This window comes from Medicago truncatula, chromosome 4, assembly GCF_003473485.1.
Source record: "Medicago truncatula cultivar Jemalong A17 chromosome 4, MtrunA17r5.0-ANR, whole genome shotgun sequence".
In the NCBI taxonomy this organism is placed as follows: Eukaryota; Viridiplantae; Streptophyta; class Magnoliopsida; order Fabales; family Fabaceae; genus Medicago; species Medicago truncatula.
In genome coordinates, this window is record NC_053045.1 from 26,108,095 (window position 1) to 26,121,386 (window position 13,292).

The 13,292-nt window shown below is 31.7% G+C and overlaps 1 protein-coding gene across 1 annotated transcript; it reads left to right on the forward strand.

Moving 5' to 3' along the window:
* Positions 1-7,864: 7,864 nt before the first annotated feature.
* LOC25492172 (fasciclin-like arabinogalactan protein 15) lies at positions 7,865-12,113 on the forward strand. Its single transcript, XM_013600241.3, has 4 exons — positions 7,865-8,800; positions 9,002-9,568; positions 10,793-10,871; positions 11,712-12,113. Exons 1-3 carry the CDS (start codon positions 8,038-8,040, stop codon positions 10,861-10,863), a joined length of 1,401 nt encoding a protein of 466 aa, XP_013455695.1. The 5' UTR covers positions 7,865-8,037; the 3' UTR covers positions 10,864-10,871; positions 11,712-12,113.
* The last annotated feature ends 1,179 nt before the right edge of the window (positions 12,114-13,292 follow it).

Genomic DNA, 13,292 nt, shown 5'->3' on the forward strand with positions numbered 1-13,292 from the left:
TCTCATTACCGTCGAAAGAGAAAGCTATGAAAAATACTTGGTGGATAGTGGTTCAATTTCTGCAAAGAATGTGTGATGGAAGAAGGTGGTAAGCTCATATTTGATCTGGAAAAGTCACCGAAGAACATGCATGTTCGAGTTGTTCCAAAGTATATCTTTGCTGCTGAACTATTTGAACTTCTACTATTTTGACGCATCTCTTTGGAATGTAATCGTAAACTATCTTGAATTTTTGGATGCCATTTGTTCTTTTCATTTTATTTGATGCAAATATTGACAAAAATCCCTTTTTGGTTAGTCTATGACACTTGTAGTCTTTTTTATAAACCTAACTATTTTGTAACGTTAATCTGCACATTGTTGGTTCCTTCATTGATTCCAATTAGTATCAAGTTAATTATAATGTTCTTTTCCTAATCTCTTGAACAAAATAGAATATGTTCTTTTCCTACAGCAAATCTTTATAATGCTTTGGTAAATGTTTTAGAAATGTACTTATATATAGAACATCTAATTAACGCTGCAATTTGTTTTGTACCTAGCACTTTCCAAATGAGATATCAAGGACATTTCTAAAAGGAACAGGGAAAAAATCACACTCATCGACAAACAAACTCAAAAAAGGTATAAGTGTCGCTTGATAACGGCAAAGAGAGCAAGTTACAAAAAATACTTAGGCGGTCAATGATTAAACTTTTGCCGAGAACATATGTTAGAGGTAGGTGATAAGCTAATTTTGATCTAGAGAAGCCACCTAAAAATATGCACGTTCAAGTCGTTCCCAAATAAAGATTTGGTGTTCATGATCCGCACTTTCAACAGACCACCTTAACTCTAATCCTAGAAAATATTATCTTCACTCACCGATGCTACTTCTTTGCTTGATTTCATCTGATGTAAATATGGGTATCAATTCTTTTTTGGCAACTCTACAACAACAACACTCTTTTTTATAATTTTGGATAATATGTAATCATAATTCACACATCATTGGTTCCTTTTTGGTTCCAATTGTTTTCATCCTAAATATTATGTCAATTTCTAATCTCATAAACTGATTATATGATCTCTAAATCAACCCATACATATTTTATGATGAATCACAATGTTCCGTCGTTTTAACATCTTTTCTTTCGAAGAATTTTTTTTTTATGCCATGATTATCTAAGGTTATTATTTTACCTTAGATAAACATTAATTGTAAAAGTGTGGAGGAAAAAATTAGGTTAAAATTAGAGCTGACATTTTGCATAAATTAAATCTAGGGTTAATATAGTAAAGACACGCGAAAAAATAGGTTAAATCTAGGGTTAATATTGTGTCACGGGTTAACATTTAAAAATAAGAGATGACATTTTGCATAAATTAAATATATGGTTAATATAGTAAAGTCACACGAAAAAATTAGGTTAAATCTAGGGTTAATATTGCGTCACGAGTTAACGTTTATAAATAAGAGATGACAATTTTCATAAATTAAATCTAGGGTTAATATAATTTGTTTAGTAAAATTAAGAAGAAAAATTAGGAGCGATTTGTTTATTTTGATTTCCCTAACAATTAACGTTAACATTTTGATTAAATTAAATAGGGTTAATACAGTAAAATTAATCAAAGAAGTTAGGTTAAATTTAGGGAAAAATTTTGCGTTCCGGTTAACTTTAAGGAATAAGAGATTACAATAGTTGTTATGTTATTTTTTATGTAGTGTTTTAGGCTCTGTGTTGCAAAATTTTGGTTTACACAGCTTTGATTTTCACATTTATAAAGGACAACAATTTTCCGTAATTTATAAGATTTCTCCTTCGAAACTAAATTTTAAAAAGATACGTTATTCAACTCATGCGAAACACGGGTTTGTAACTAGTTTGGTAAATATAATTAAATAATGAATGTAATGATACTAATTTTGAAATTTAGACATAAATTATGCCCAAAACGAATATAGAAACAATCTATTTTACAATAATTATATTGAGATTCCATCATAAAAAAAACAGTTATATTGAGATTTTATCCGATATAAAGAAAATAGCTGGTTGATTTTAGTACAATTTTCTTGGCACTGTGAAGAAAAAAATAAATAGGCACACCTGTTTGACTAGATGTTTGTTTGATAATAATGTCAATGTCGAATTAAAAAATGGTCCACAATAACCTTTACTGTCTCCCATAAATCCAAGTTTTGATCGTACTTTTAGGGGCGTTATGGTGAATTCAAACTTCTCACCTTATTCCTTGCCAACCACTTAAGAATATGCCAAATTACTAATTATTAATAAATTCCAAAGCTACCTCAAAAAAAAAAAAAATTCCAAAACTAATAAAAATACCAAAAACAATAAAATAATAGCAACCAAATTATCCCTAAAAGAAACATAACTTAATTATTTGGGCCACCGACAAAATTCCAAATGAGACTAGAAATGAGCAACAACCATATACACCATAGTCACGGTGGGGTTTTCTTTAACTTCACAAAGTAGCAAATAAAAAGTTTAGAAGTTGGCACACGTTTTCCTTTTAAAAAAGACAAATTTTATGATATAATTTTTTTAACATTCCTACTCCTCTTAAAAAAAGAAGAAAAAAAAAATCCTACTATAGAGTAGAAAAATCGACTATTTTGATACTGATATTTACATACTTTTGTTGAGATGGAGAAATCTTAAACAACCGATCAAAGAGTATTAGATATCACAAGTGATCTAATACGGGGGAGCTTAAACATGCAAATGAGTTTAAAAACATGCAAATGAGTTTAAACATTTAGCTAAAATCTTAAGGCATTAAGGAAATGAATCATCTCATTTATATGTTGTTTATAATGAAATTTTAACTTACAATGTTGCCCAAAAAAAAAAACGAAGGGCTTCCCCGTTCTTGTCACTGTTCGACTAGTTGGGGAAGTGAGAGTTGTTCTTAGTGTTGGATCAAAGACGCCACACTTAAGGAAGATATTGTTGTGATGTGTCAAATGTGAGTTGAAGTCGCACATTGACATCGCTCAACCCTTTTGTACGTCTTCGTATCACCTAAATAAATTTTAGTGTAAGTGGAGCCAACCTATGAAGGTTTAAAAGTATCCGTCTTTGTAAGAAAATAGACCACATTCCTTAAATATTGCTTGGAGTTGTGTATCAATTAATTGGTGTAGCGTACCACATTCCTTAAAATGTTTATGAAAATCTTTTTAAGAGTTTTAACAAAAACAGAGCAGGAGATAATCAGTGAGAGAGAAGAAAGACAACATAAACAAATTATTCTGGTCATCTCATAATCCAAGGTCAGTCTAGTTCCATTGCACTTTCAACAGATTTTTCACTATAATCACACAAGATTACAATTGCTTCAATGCATAAGTTAGAGACTTATTTGGCTCACACAAGAGGACTTTTACAATCAGAGTTTATTAAATGAATTTGAATGTGCATACACTTTGTACTCAAAGAGTGGTAAACTAAACTTAAGGTTCAAGAAACTTTTAACACTAAGAAATTATAAAATATGAATTTTGTAAGAATTTTCTAAGTGTTTGTGCGCTTTTGAATTTGATAGAGTTTTGACACTTGTAAAATTTGTGTAGTCTCTTAATTTCTTCAAATTGTTCAGGTCCTTATATAAGAGATAAATGAGAGTGTCGTTGTTTGAAGAGTGTCAACGCATCAAATTCTTCCTTGAGAAGTTTTGAAAATTTTGCCTCTAATGAATATCGTTGAATAGTACTAGAAAAATTCTTTGTTACTTGTGGAATGATCTGTTACATTCTCTTTGTCATTGAACTTCTTTGTTTGTTTCTGCACGTGGTCATAAGAAGACAAATAGTACTATCAAAGCTTTGAAAGAGTTCCATAAAAAGAAGACAAAATTGGTCAGAGTCACCCAAATTGCTGATGTGTCCTTCAAAACTTGCTTCCTTCAGAGTCTGAATCCATAAGAGCTTGTTATCATTAGAGTCTTCAAGGATTGATACATTTTCTGATCAGAGCTTTGACTTTTTGTTGACCTTTCTTCAGATCATCTGCTAAGTCTTCAGAAGTTTCCAATACTTCTCTTGAATACCAAAATGATTTCCTTTATATTTAGAGCATGATGTATCAAAACCAAAACTTAACTTTGAAATCTGAATTTAATTCTACAATCTTGCATACTTGAACACATCTTAGAATATCCAATTATTCTTTCACACATTATCATCATCAATACACATGTATAAATTACATTAACATATTGCTATAATCTTTTATCTTTGATTAACGGCTTTACTATATAGATCCAATTTTAGGGAGTTCACGTGTTTAGCCAAACAATTGATATAATCATCTGTTTTATATTTCTCCTTAAAAAAAAAAGTAATCTTAACTTAAATTTAATTGTATTAATATTTTATTGATCTAATTATAAAATTAGAAATTTTTTTATTTGTTGAATTTTTAAGTTTCATGGAAAGTGATTGATTCATTAATTCATATGAATGTAAAAAAAAAAACATTGATACGAATCAAAAAGGAAGGAGTATAGAAGGTCTCGATGCTTTGCCTCTCTCATGTATTAGTACCTAACTGTTGAGGGATACACCAAACCAAACTCATTTAATATTATGACCAAAATCATTGTTAATCATACAATAATGGATTCTTCTACCATTCCACCAAATACTCATTATAGAATAATTACGTTCCTTAATCACTTCTACTTGTCCTTTATGTATAGTCCTTTCATTTTTATGTGACTTCATTGGTGTCAGGTACGTAATTAATTGTGCACCATACCATTTTTCCAACTTTCTTCTTCACGGCATAAACCTACTAATACTACTATTTTATCCTATAGTTATGTCTTATACTTCCAAATAGTGGTTGATGTAAGTGCTTATGAGATTTAGTTTTATAAACCTAAATCAAATTATGCCATGGTAATAGAAATTTTAGAAAATTTGTAAACTTTAGTAAACTACATTATACTTAGAGAAAGTTTAACCCATATACAATTATCTTGTGAAAGTTTAATTCATATTCACCGATAACTGCACAGACAATCAAGTGTAGCGTATGAAAAAAAAAATAATGAGTGTAGTAAAGCGAATAGAGCGAAACGACTATATAAATAAATTTTGAATTGTACTCACTCCGTCGAATATAAGAAACAATTTTTTTCTTTTCAGATTCATTATATTAATGGTGCATTTGATTTATATTATATATCATATAATTATTTATTGAATAAACCTTTAAAGGTGATAAATAAAAAAGAACATAGAGAGTAATGTTTGATCACAATATATATATATATATGGTTTGCTAGAACACACCCACTAGTTTTTATGGAAGTGTTTTAGCAAAGCTACACCTTAAGGTGTATTTAACCATTTTTTAGTTATTCACTTGCTAAAATACTCCTTCTAAAAAATAGGTGGGTGTATTCTAGCATGCCTATAGGATTTGCTAGAACACATCCACTTGTTTTTTTAGAAGGTGTGTTATAGCAACATACACCTGAAGGTGTATTTATTAACTTTTTAGTTATAACTTGCTAAAACACTCCCACATAAAAACTAGTGAGTGTGTTCTAGCAAATATATATATATATATATATATATATATATATATATATACTGTTTAGTCACATGAAAAATATTATTGAAAGATGTCAATCAATAATTTTCTTTATGGCACACAGCTAACTAAGGGATATCCTGGATTAAACAAAAACAAAACCCTTGATTAAACCATGCAAATGACAAAAGCAAAAATTGTCTAATTCAGAATTTATTTCTCCATCAACCAAAGATTTTTAACTTTGACATTCATGAGAATTAGATAAAAGTAAAGATAAAGCAAAGAAAGATAAATATAGACAGATTAACAGCTTGACGGTGGGGGACAAGTCTCATTCCACACATTGAACACTCGTGTTTGCTAGCTATTGAAAACAAACTAAAGTATCTATCCACTATTTCTATTTTCTATTTATAATCTTCTCCACTACCAAATCATTTACTTTCCTTTTATATCTTTTCTTCCAAATAATATTATCTATTACACTTTGCTTTTATTCTTCTTTAATTAATATTTTCCTACTACAAATATTCACCAATACTGTTCTGGACTGGTCAGAAGATCAATCGCACGTTGATACATGGCCGAACTTACACCGTCTTAAGGCTTCGCACGTCAGCTTGCATGCACGTGCCACATAGAAGCGCGCCCCCACACGAGGATCACCCTACACGTGTCCTCCTTCATTCCTAATCACACGTCGCATAACGCAGAGACAGTTATGACCAACACGCATCTATAAAAGGGGGCTAACATATCTGCAGACATCTTTCGTTCCACCACTCAACCGTTCTAACCGGACAAACCATATACCTAATTAATTATACATTGCTATAGATGACAAACTTGTATTTATCTACCAAATAGTGTGTATAGATAACTTTTTCTAGAACGTTTTGTATATGGTAAATTCCTTGTTAAGTATTGTTTTGGAGTGTTGATTTAGGTTATACTATAGAGTCTATGAAGGACAGAAACAGCTCAGCTAATTGATGCTGTATCAAATTACACATATGACCAACAACAAGTGGAGGCAAAGTGGGGTCTACACCAGATTGATGAACTATATGTCACCATAAAAAGATTGCTGAATTATATTTATATTAAATGAACACAACAATCATGCAACATTTATGAAGTATTATTCAACGCTTATACCACTAAACTTATTCTATGCGTGCGAATTGTTGTTGTGTGAACTGTGAATGAGTGAGGTAATCCAGCCTTCAAAAAAAAAATTAAAAAAAATACGTGTGACAAAATAATTTGTTAATAGATTTAAAAGACTTAAGTCGTGAGAATACTTTGAGTATAATTTAGTTAGTATTAATGTATTATCCTCAAATATATGAATTAGAAATGATTTTTTTTACTTAACATGTAAGGGATAGGATTCGAATTCATAATTTTACACTTATTTACTTTAAGAGTAAAATTTTGATCACTAAACTACTTGATAAAATAAATAAATAAGTCAGACAAGCATATCAATAATGATAAAGTAAATAAGTTTTTATAATTAAGTTTTTAACATGTTATTACAACTTACTAATAAAAAATAATGCAATTAAAAACTCATAATAATTAAAAAAAGATGGTCTTTCTTTATTTAACCTACATAATAAGATGAAAGACAATCCACACAAAGAGACGGCCAAGAAAGATAAACAAATATAGAAGGGTGAATGAAGATGTGAAACTTTATTATTATTATTTTTATCATGTAGTTTAATGTCTAGAATTCTCTAGGTGAATAAATTGAATGTTCGGGGTTCGAACACCGACTTCTGTATATATAATAATATATTGTCCTAACAATTGAGCTATGCTCACCAGACAATGTGAAACCTTATAATAGATTTGTAATGATTTTTATAACATTTTTTTTTTCATACTCACGTTATATTTTACTTTTTATTATTTTTATTTTTTATGTCAATATCTATATTTCTTTATACATTTCTTTATAAATCTATGGTATCTCATAAATTATCATGCATTTTATTACAATTTCTAATACTAATAATGAAAGTGGGTGTGTTTATTTATCCTTCATTAATAACTCATCACAAGGTGTTAGAATCACAAAAAAAAATATCAACAAGGGCCAGGTAGTAGCAGTTGGGAGAGTACTATACCCCACACTCAACTCCTAGTTCAATGTCACACACCGCACTCTTCCCCTTCAATCATACCACGCCACGTGTCCTTAGACTTTCACAAAGCAACCGACACTTCTTAATTTACCCATAACCCAAAGATAAATAAAAAAACAAAACCAGCATTACCACCTTAATCACCAAATTAACAACACAACAAAACTCCATTTAACAATCATTCATATCTCTCTCTCTCTTCTCTTCTCTTCTCACACTCACATTACAACAACACAACACAAACATAAACATAAACATAAACACAGAGGTAGCGTTTGGTTTATGTTCTTGTCTGAACAAAAACAAAACCAAAACCTTAAAAAATGGCCATGGATTGCGGCATCTATGGTTTCATCAACATCAAGCACCGCACGTTCTTCTTCTTCTTCACTTTCTTCTGTCTTGTTCTATCTTTTTCATCATGTTCTTCTTCTTCAACAGTTCAAATAAACTCAAACTCAATCTTAGTGGCTCTACTAGACTCACATTATACAGAACTGGCTGAACTCGTTGAAAAAGCTATGCTTCTACAAACACTAGAAGACACTGTCGGTAAAAACAACATCACAATCTTCGCACCAAAAAACCAAGCTCTTGAACGAGATCTTGACCCGAATTTCAAAACTTTCCTCTTAGAGCCACGAAATCTTAAATCTCTTCAGACTTTGTTAATGTCACATATTATTCCTACACGAATCAATGGATCTGTATCCAGCAAAACCGGGTCGACCCGACATAGAACATTGTCGCTTGAGCACAAGATAGTGATACAGTCGAATGAAACATCGCAACAATGGTTGGTTAATGGAGCTAAGATTGTTCATCTGAATGATGTGACAAGACCTGATGGTGTTATTCATGGAATTGAAAGGCTTCTGATTCCAAGGTCTGTTCAAGATGACTTTAACCGTCGTAGGAGTCTTGTTTCTATTGCTGCAATTAAACCGGAAGGTGCACCGGAGGTTGATCCGAGAACTCACCGGTTGAAAAAGCCGCCGCCACCGCAGAATCCTGGCTCGCCTCCGGCTCTTCCTATTTTTGATGCATTGGCTCCTGGACCTTCTCTGGCACCGGCGCCGGCACCAGGTAATGAAAGCTTTTTAACACTAACACTTCTGATGGAAGACATGTCTGGTGTTGGTGTCGGTGTATGAACGACACCAGACACCAAAACATTAAATTTTGTTATTTTAACAAATTATTAGTTGTCAATTGTGTAGTGTCTGGTGTCCGTGTGTTTGTGTCTGTCGGTGCTCGAAACTAATTTGTAACTAACTTGTTTTTCAGGGCCTGGTGGACCCCACCATCATTTCAACGGGGAGGCACAGGTGAAAGATTTCATCCAGACACTGATACATTATGGAGGTTATAATGAGATGGCGGATATTCTGGTGAACTTAACGTCGTTAGCGACGGAGATGAGTAGGTTAGTATCAGAGGGTTATGTTTTAACAGTTCTAGCTCCAAATGATGAAGCTATGGCTAAGTTAACAACGGACCAATTGAGTGAACCGGGTTCACCGGAACAAATTATGTACTATCATTTGATTCCTGAGTATCAAACTGAAGAGAGTATGTATAATGCTGTTAGAAGATTTGGGAAGGTGAGGTATGATACTTTGAGATTGCCTCATAAGGTTGATGCTGAAGAAGCTGATGGGTCGGTTAAATTCGGGCATGGTGATGGTTCGGCATATTTGTTTGACCCGGATATTTATACGGATGGGAGGATTTCTGTGCAAGGGATTGATGGAGTTTTGTTTCCACATGAAGAAAAAGAGGAGGTTGTTGATAAGGCTGTGACCCAAGAACGGAAGGGTAAACCCGCTAAGGTTGTGGCCAAGCAAAGAAGAGGTGCGTTGCTTTGATTTTTGTTTTCTTGTTCACTTTTTCTTTTACTTTATTTTGTTTGGGTGTGTTTTAAGTCAAGGAGAAAATAGGGAAAGAATACAAAAAGGTGATTGTGATGTGTTTAATTTGGTTGGATTAAAATTTTCTTTGCGTTTAACTTTATGTGCTATGCTTTTGGATGTGATTCTTGTGGTGTTTTGTTGAAGCTTAGAGGTAGAAATAATTGTGATGCAAGCAGAAGAAAGTGTTTACTTTGACATTTGGTTTATTAGGGAAGAAAAGAATTTTCAAAGAGAAGTGTCTAGACTAAGTGTGTGTTTGGCTTTGCCATCATAAAAATTTATCTAGTTAAATTGACTTTTGTTTAAGTTAGTCGATATAAAGTGATTTGTGTTTGGAAACCTTCGCGAGAAAGTGAATAGAACAATAAGTTAGAGGCTCTAAATCATTTCTAAAAAAACTTCAATCTCAGTTTCATGTTATATATTCTAGAGACAAAACTAATTCTACTCAAGAACTCCTTAAACATGTCAAAATCAACTTTTTTTAGTTCAGGATCACTTTTGTGAGACAAAAATGATTCCAAACATGCACTAAGACTTATATTATAGGTGATCTCTTGAAGTGGGCCTGTGGAATATGTGATTTAAGTTATACTATTGTAATATGGAGGACTTGAGTTGTTGATGTCCAAGTATTTTTCTTTGCTAAGTTGTTTTCTTCTGATATCCGAATGTTAGGTTTGATTTTTAGGAAATATAGAGAATTGATGTAGCAAATAGAGTACTTAACGTTTAAGAAACTAGTCTAAACCTTAAAAAAGAAAACGTCTTAATTTCTTTCTAATATTAATTAAATATATAAAGTGGTTTTCCTATTTATGTCACTGAAAATTGCAAGGCAACTACCTAAGCTTTAGCATTTTGAACTAAATATCAAATTAAAAATGAACAAGATAGTGTCACATCACTTTAGTAATTAATCTTTTTCACTTGGAATGGTTTCTTCTCTAAGTTTTATACATAATTAGTTAACTTCAAAAGTCTCTCATCTTCTTATTAGCGAGTTAAAGCAAATGCATTTTTTAGAAAATGAAAACAAAAGATGTTTTCACAGAGTAAGTGGACCCTTAATTATTATTGATGTAATTAGGATCAAAGCTTGTAATAATTAAATAGAGATCACTACATAATATCTCTTTAAGCTAAAGTTTGATTGAAATGACAGGAAAATTGCTGGAAACGGCTTGCTGGATGCTTGGAACCTTTGGACAGCATTCTAGATTCAATTGTCAATAAACAAAAAAGTGAGATTATTGCTTCATTTCTTGTGATTCCTCCTTATAGCTAGCTCATTAATGTTCATTTATAAACTTGTGCAAAATATTAAATCATTGAAATTTTCATCTGTTTCGCTTAATGTTCTCGTAGTCATGTTGATGTTACTGAAAATGCTTCCTAGTTGGTGAAAGTAGATGCTCAATGCAGGTTCTCTAACCTTCGGTCTTAGGAATTGGATCCATGTATTCACATAGTTGTAGATCTCGGCCCTTGAAATATTAGATGACTCCTATTTCAAGTTCTATTTTAATCTGATTTGGCGAAATCATGAGTCATCTGATCTTCGTCCGAGATCCCTTGGCTGCGTGTTGTCCATGGTTTGTAGGGAATCTGAGGGACTGTTTGGATTGACGTATTGGCTAAACACTTGTGAGACTGTTTGGAAGAACTCTTGAAAACAGCTTACGACATGTTCATATGTTTTAAGCTTATTTTCATAAGCTCTGCAAGATAGCTTATACGTAAACAATCTAACTTATTTTTCTTTTATTATAGAAATAGCTTATAAATAAGCGCTTATCATTACAAGTGCTTATGCTATAAGCTGCAATTTAAGTTGATTATCAAAACGGTCCCGGAGTCCTTGGACCTGGTGGTTGTGGTGGTCAGCAACTTCTCCCTCTCCTTCCCCCATGTGATTTCAAATCCAAAATACCAAATCATAAATAAATAAATGCATGAGAAGCTTTACTTCTTTTTAATTCCATATTTTGGTTTCTAAGTTTACCTAACCATTTAATTAGCTTTCTAAGTTTACTTCAACATTATTTATTAGTACATTCTAATAGATCGTGCTATAATTGCAGATGCACAGAAAATTCCAAAGATGTAAAAAGTCAACGGAATATGAAGGCCAGCTTTACTTGAATGAATGGCTAATAGCAGCTGCTATAATATGGGTTTGGTTTAGCCAACTTTTTGTTTTTTCTTCTCCCTCTTTGTTGATTTGGGTCCTTGATGAGAGCACAAAAGTTTCTATATAGTGCATATATTATTAATATATATGTAATTAGGTTCAATTAGTATTGCTGCTATTATAATTCAATAGAAGGTTGTGGGGTGAAAAGGTTTTGTGTAATAAGAAGGGCGATAATCCGTTCCCGATTCAGTAAGTAATTTTACTCATGAAATTGAAGATGGAATAATAAAATTATTCTTTACTGTAATATGATCTTTTATGGCTGCCTCCTTATGTCTCTTTTTTTTCTGATGTCTTTGTTTTGCTATCTCCCGGCAAAGTTTGTCGACTTTGCCGGTTTCTGAATCTGCATCGATCTTGATTTGTGGTGTAAAAACCGAATTGAATTGGATGGTTTAACCAATTGAACCGTAAATTCGTAGTATATATAGTTTAGTTACTTGGTTATGGTTTTGTTTAGATTTGAGCAGTTTAATGCAGGTAAATTTTTAACTTGGAAGGATTTGCTAGTTTGAGTTTTGAAGAATTGATTAAAACTTTAGTTACAAGCTCCCATAATGCCCTCAAAGTGGTATCAAATATGGATTTTAGATGTTTGTGTACTACCAAAACTAATTTCTCTAAACTGTGGAAATATCATAATTCAGGATTTAAGTGTCAATGAGGGAATTTCTTTTTTTAGAATAACCTCCTTAAAACAAATTCACTATACCACACTCCTCCAATTGAACATCTAATACCTTGCAAATATGACTCCTCAACTAATTTTCTTTCATATAAATGGGAAGTTGCTTTTAGGAGATGGCATTTTCCAACTTCTCTTCTTATGGAAAATTTGATATTTTCTTCAAAAAAAATTATCAAATGAATGAGTTAGTTACTTTGAAATTGAGCAAATACTTGAGTGTCTTTTATTGATGTTTGAAGTAAAGAAACACTAAAGGTATTGCTTAGAACTTCCATTGATCAACTACTGTGTCTTTCAATTATATTTAATCGGGAGACTTGAGTATATTGCAATGTTAAAAATAATTACAATGTGGGTACCATAACTTTTTTCTTCTCTATTATTTTTCTTTGATTACTAGACAAACCATAATGGACATTATTTAAATTTTGAAGCTGTGGATGCCTACCTGTGTCTTATATAAAGAAGCAAAGTAAATGTAGTAAGCTATCAAATTGATCTTTGACTTTCAAACAGATTGAAATATTTAGTAGTAAAATGAAGTTACACACATGGCTTATAAAGTGGACTTAAGTATATATGAGATGGGATCAAGGCTTAGATCAACCTATAGAGAGATTAATGAATGGTTAAGACTTAAGAGTCAAATAACTACAATGTGATTTATTCTTTTTTTATAGAATACAATGTAATTTTTATATAAGCATAAAAGAAATTCAGGATATTTTAGATATCATGAGCATCATAATAATAGGAAGAGATACCAAAAATGTGGAGAGT

What these genes read in the sequence shown, in the direction of transcription:
- LOC25492172 (XM_013600241.3), top strand. Translation starts at nt 8,038, where the DNA reads ATGGCCATGGATTGCGGCATCTATGGTTTCATCAACATCAAGCACCGC. An exon ending in GGCACCGGCGCCGGCACCAG is followed by an intron (nt 8,801 to 9,001) that starts GTAATGAAAGCT and finishes CTTGTTTTTCAG; the next exon opens with GGCCTGGTGGACCCCACCAT. An exon ending in TGTGGCCAAGCAAAGAAGAG is followed by an intron (nt 9,569 to 10,792) that starts GTGCGTTGCTTT and finishes TTGAAATGACAG; the next exon opens with GAAAATTGCTGGAAACGGCT.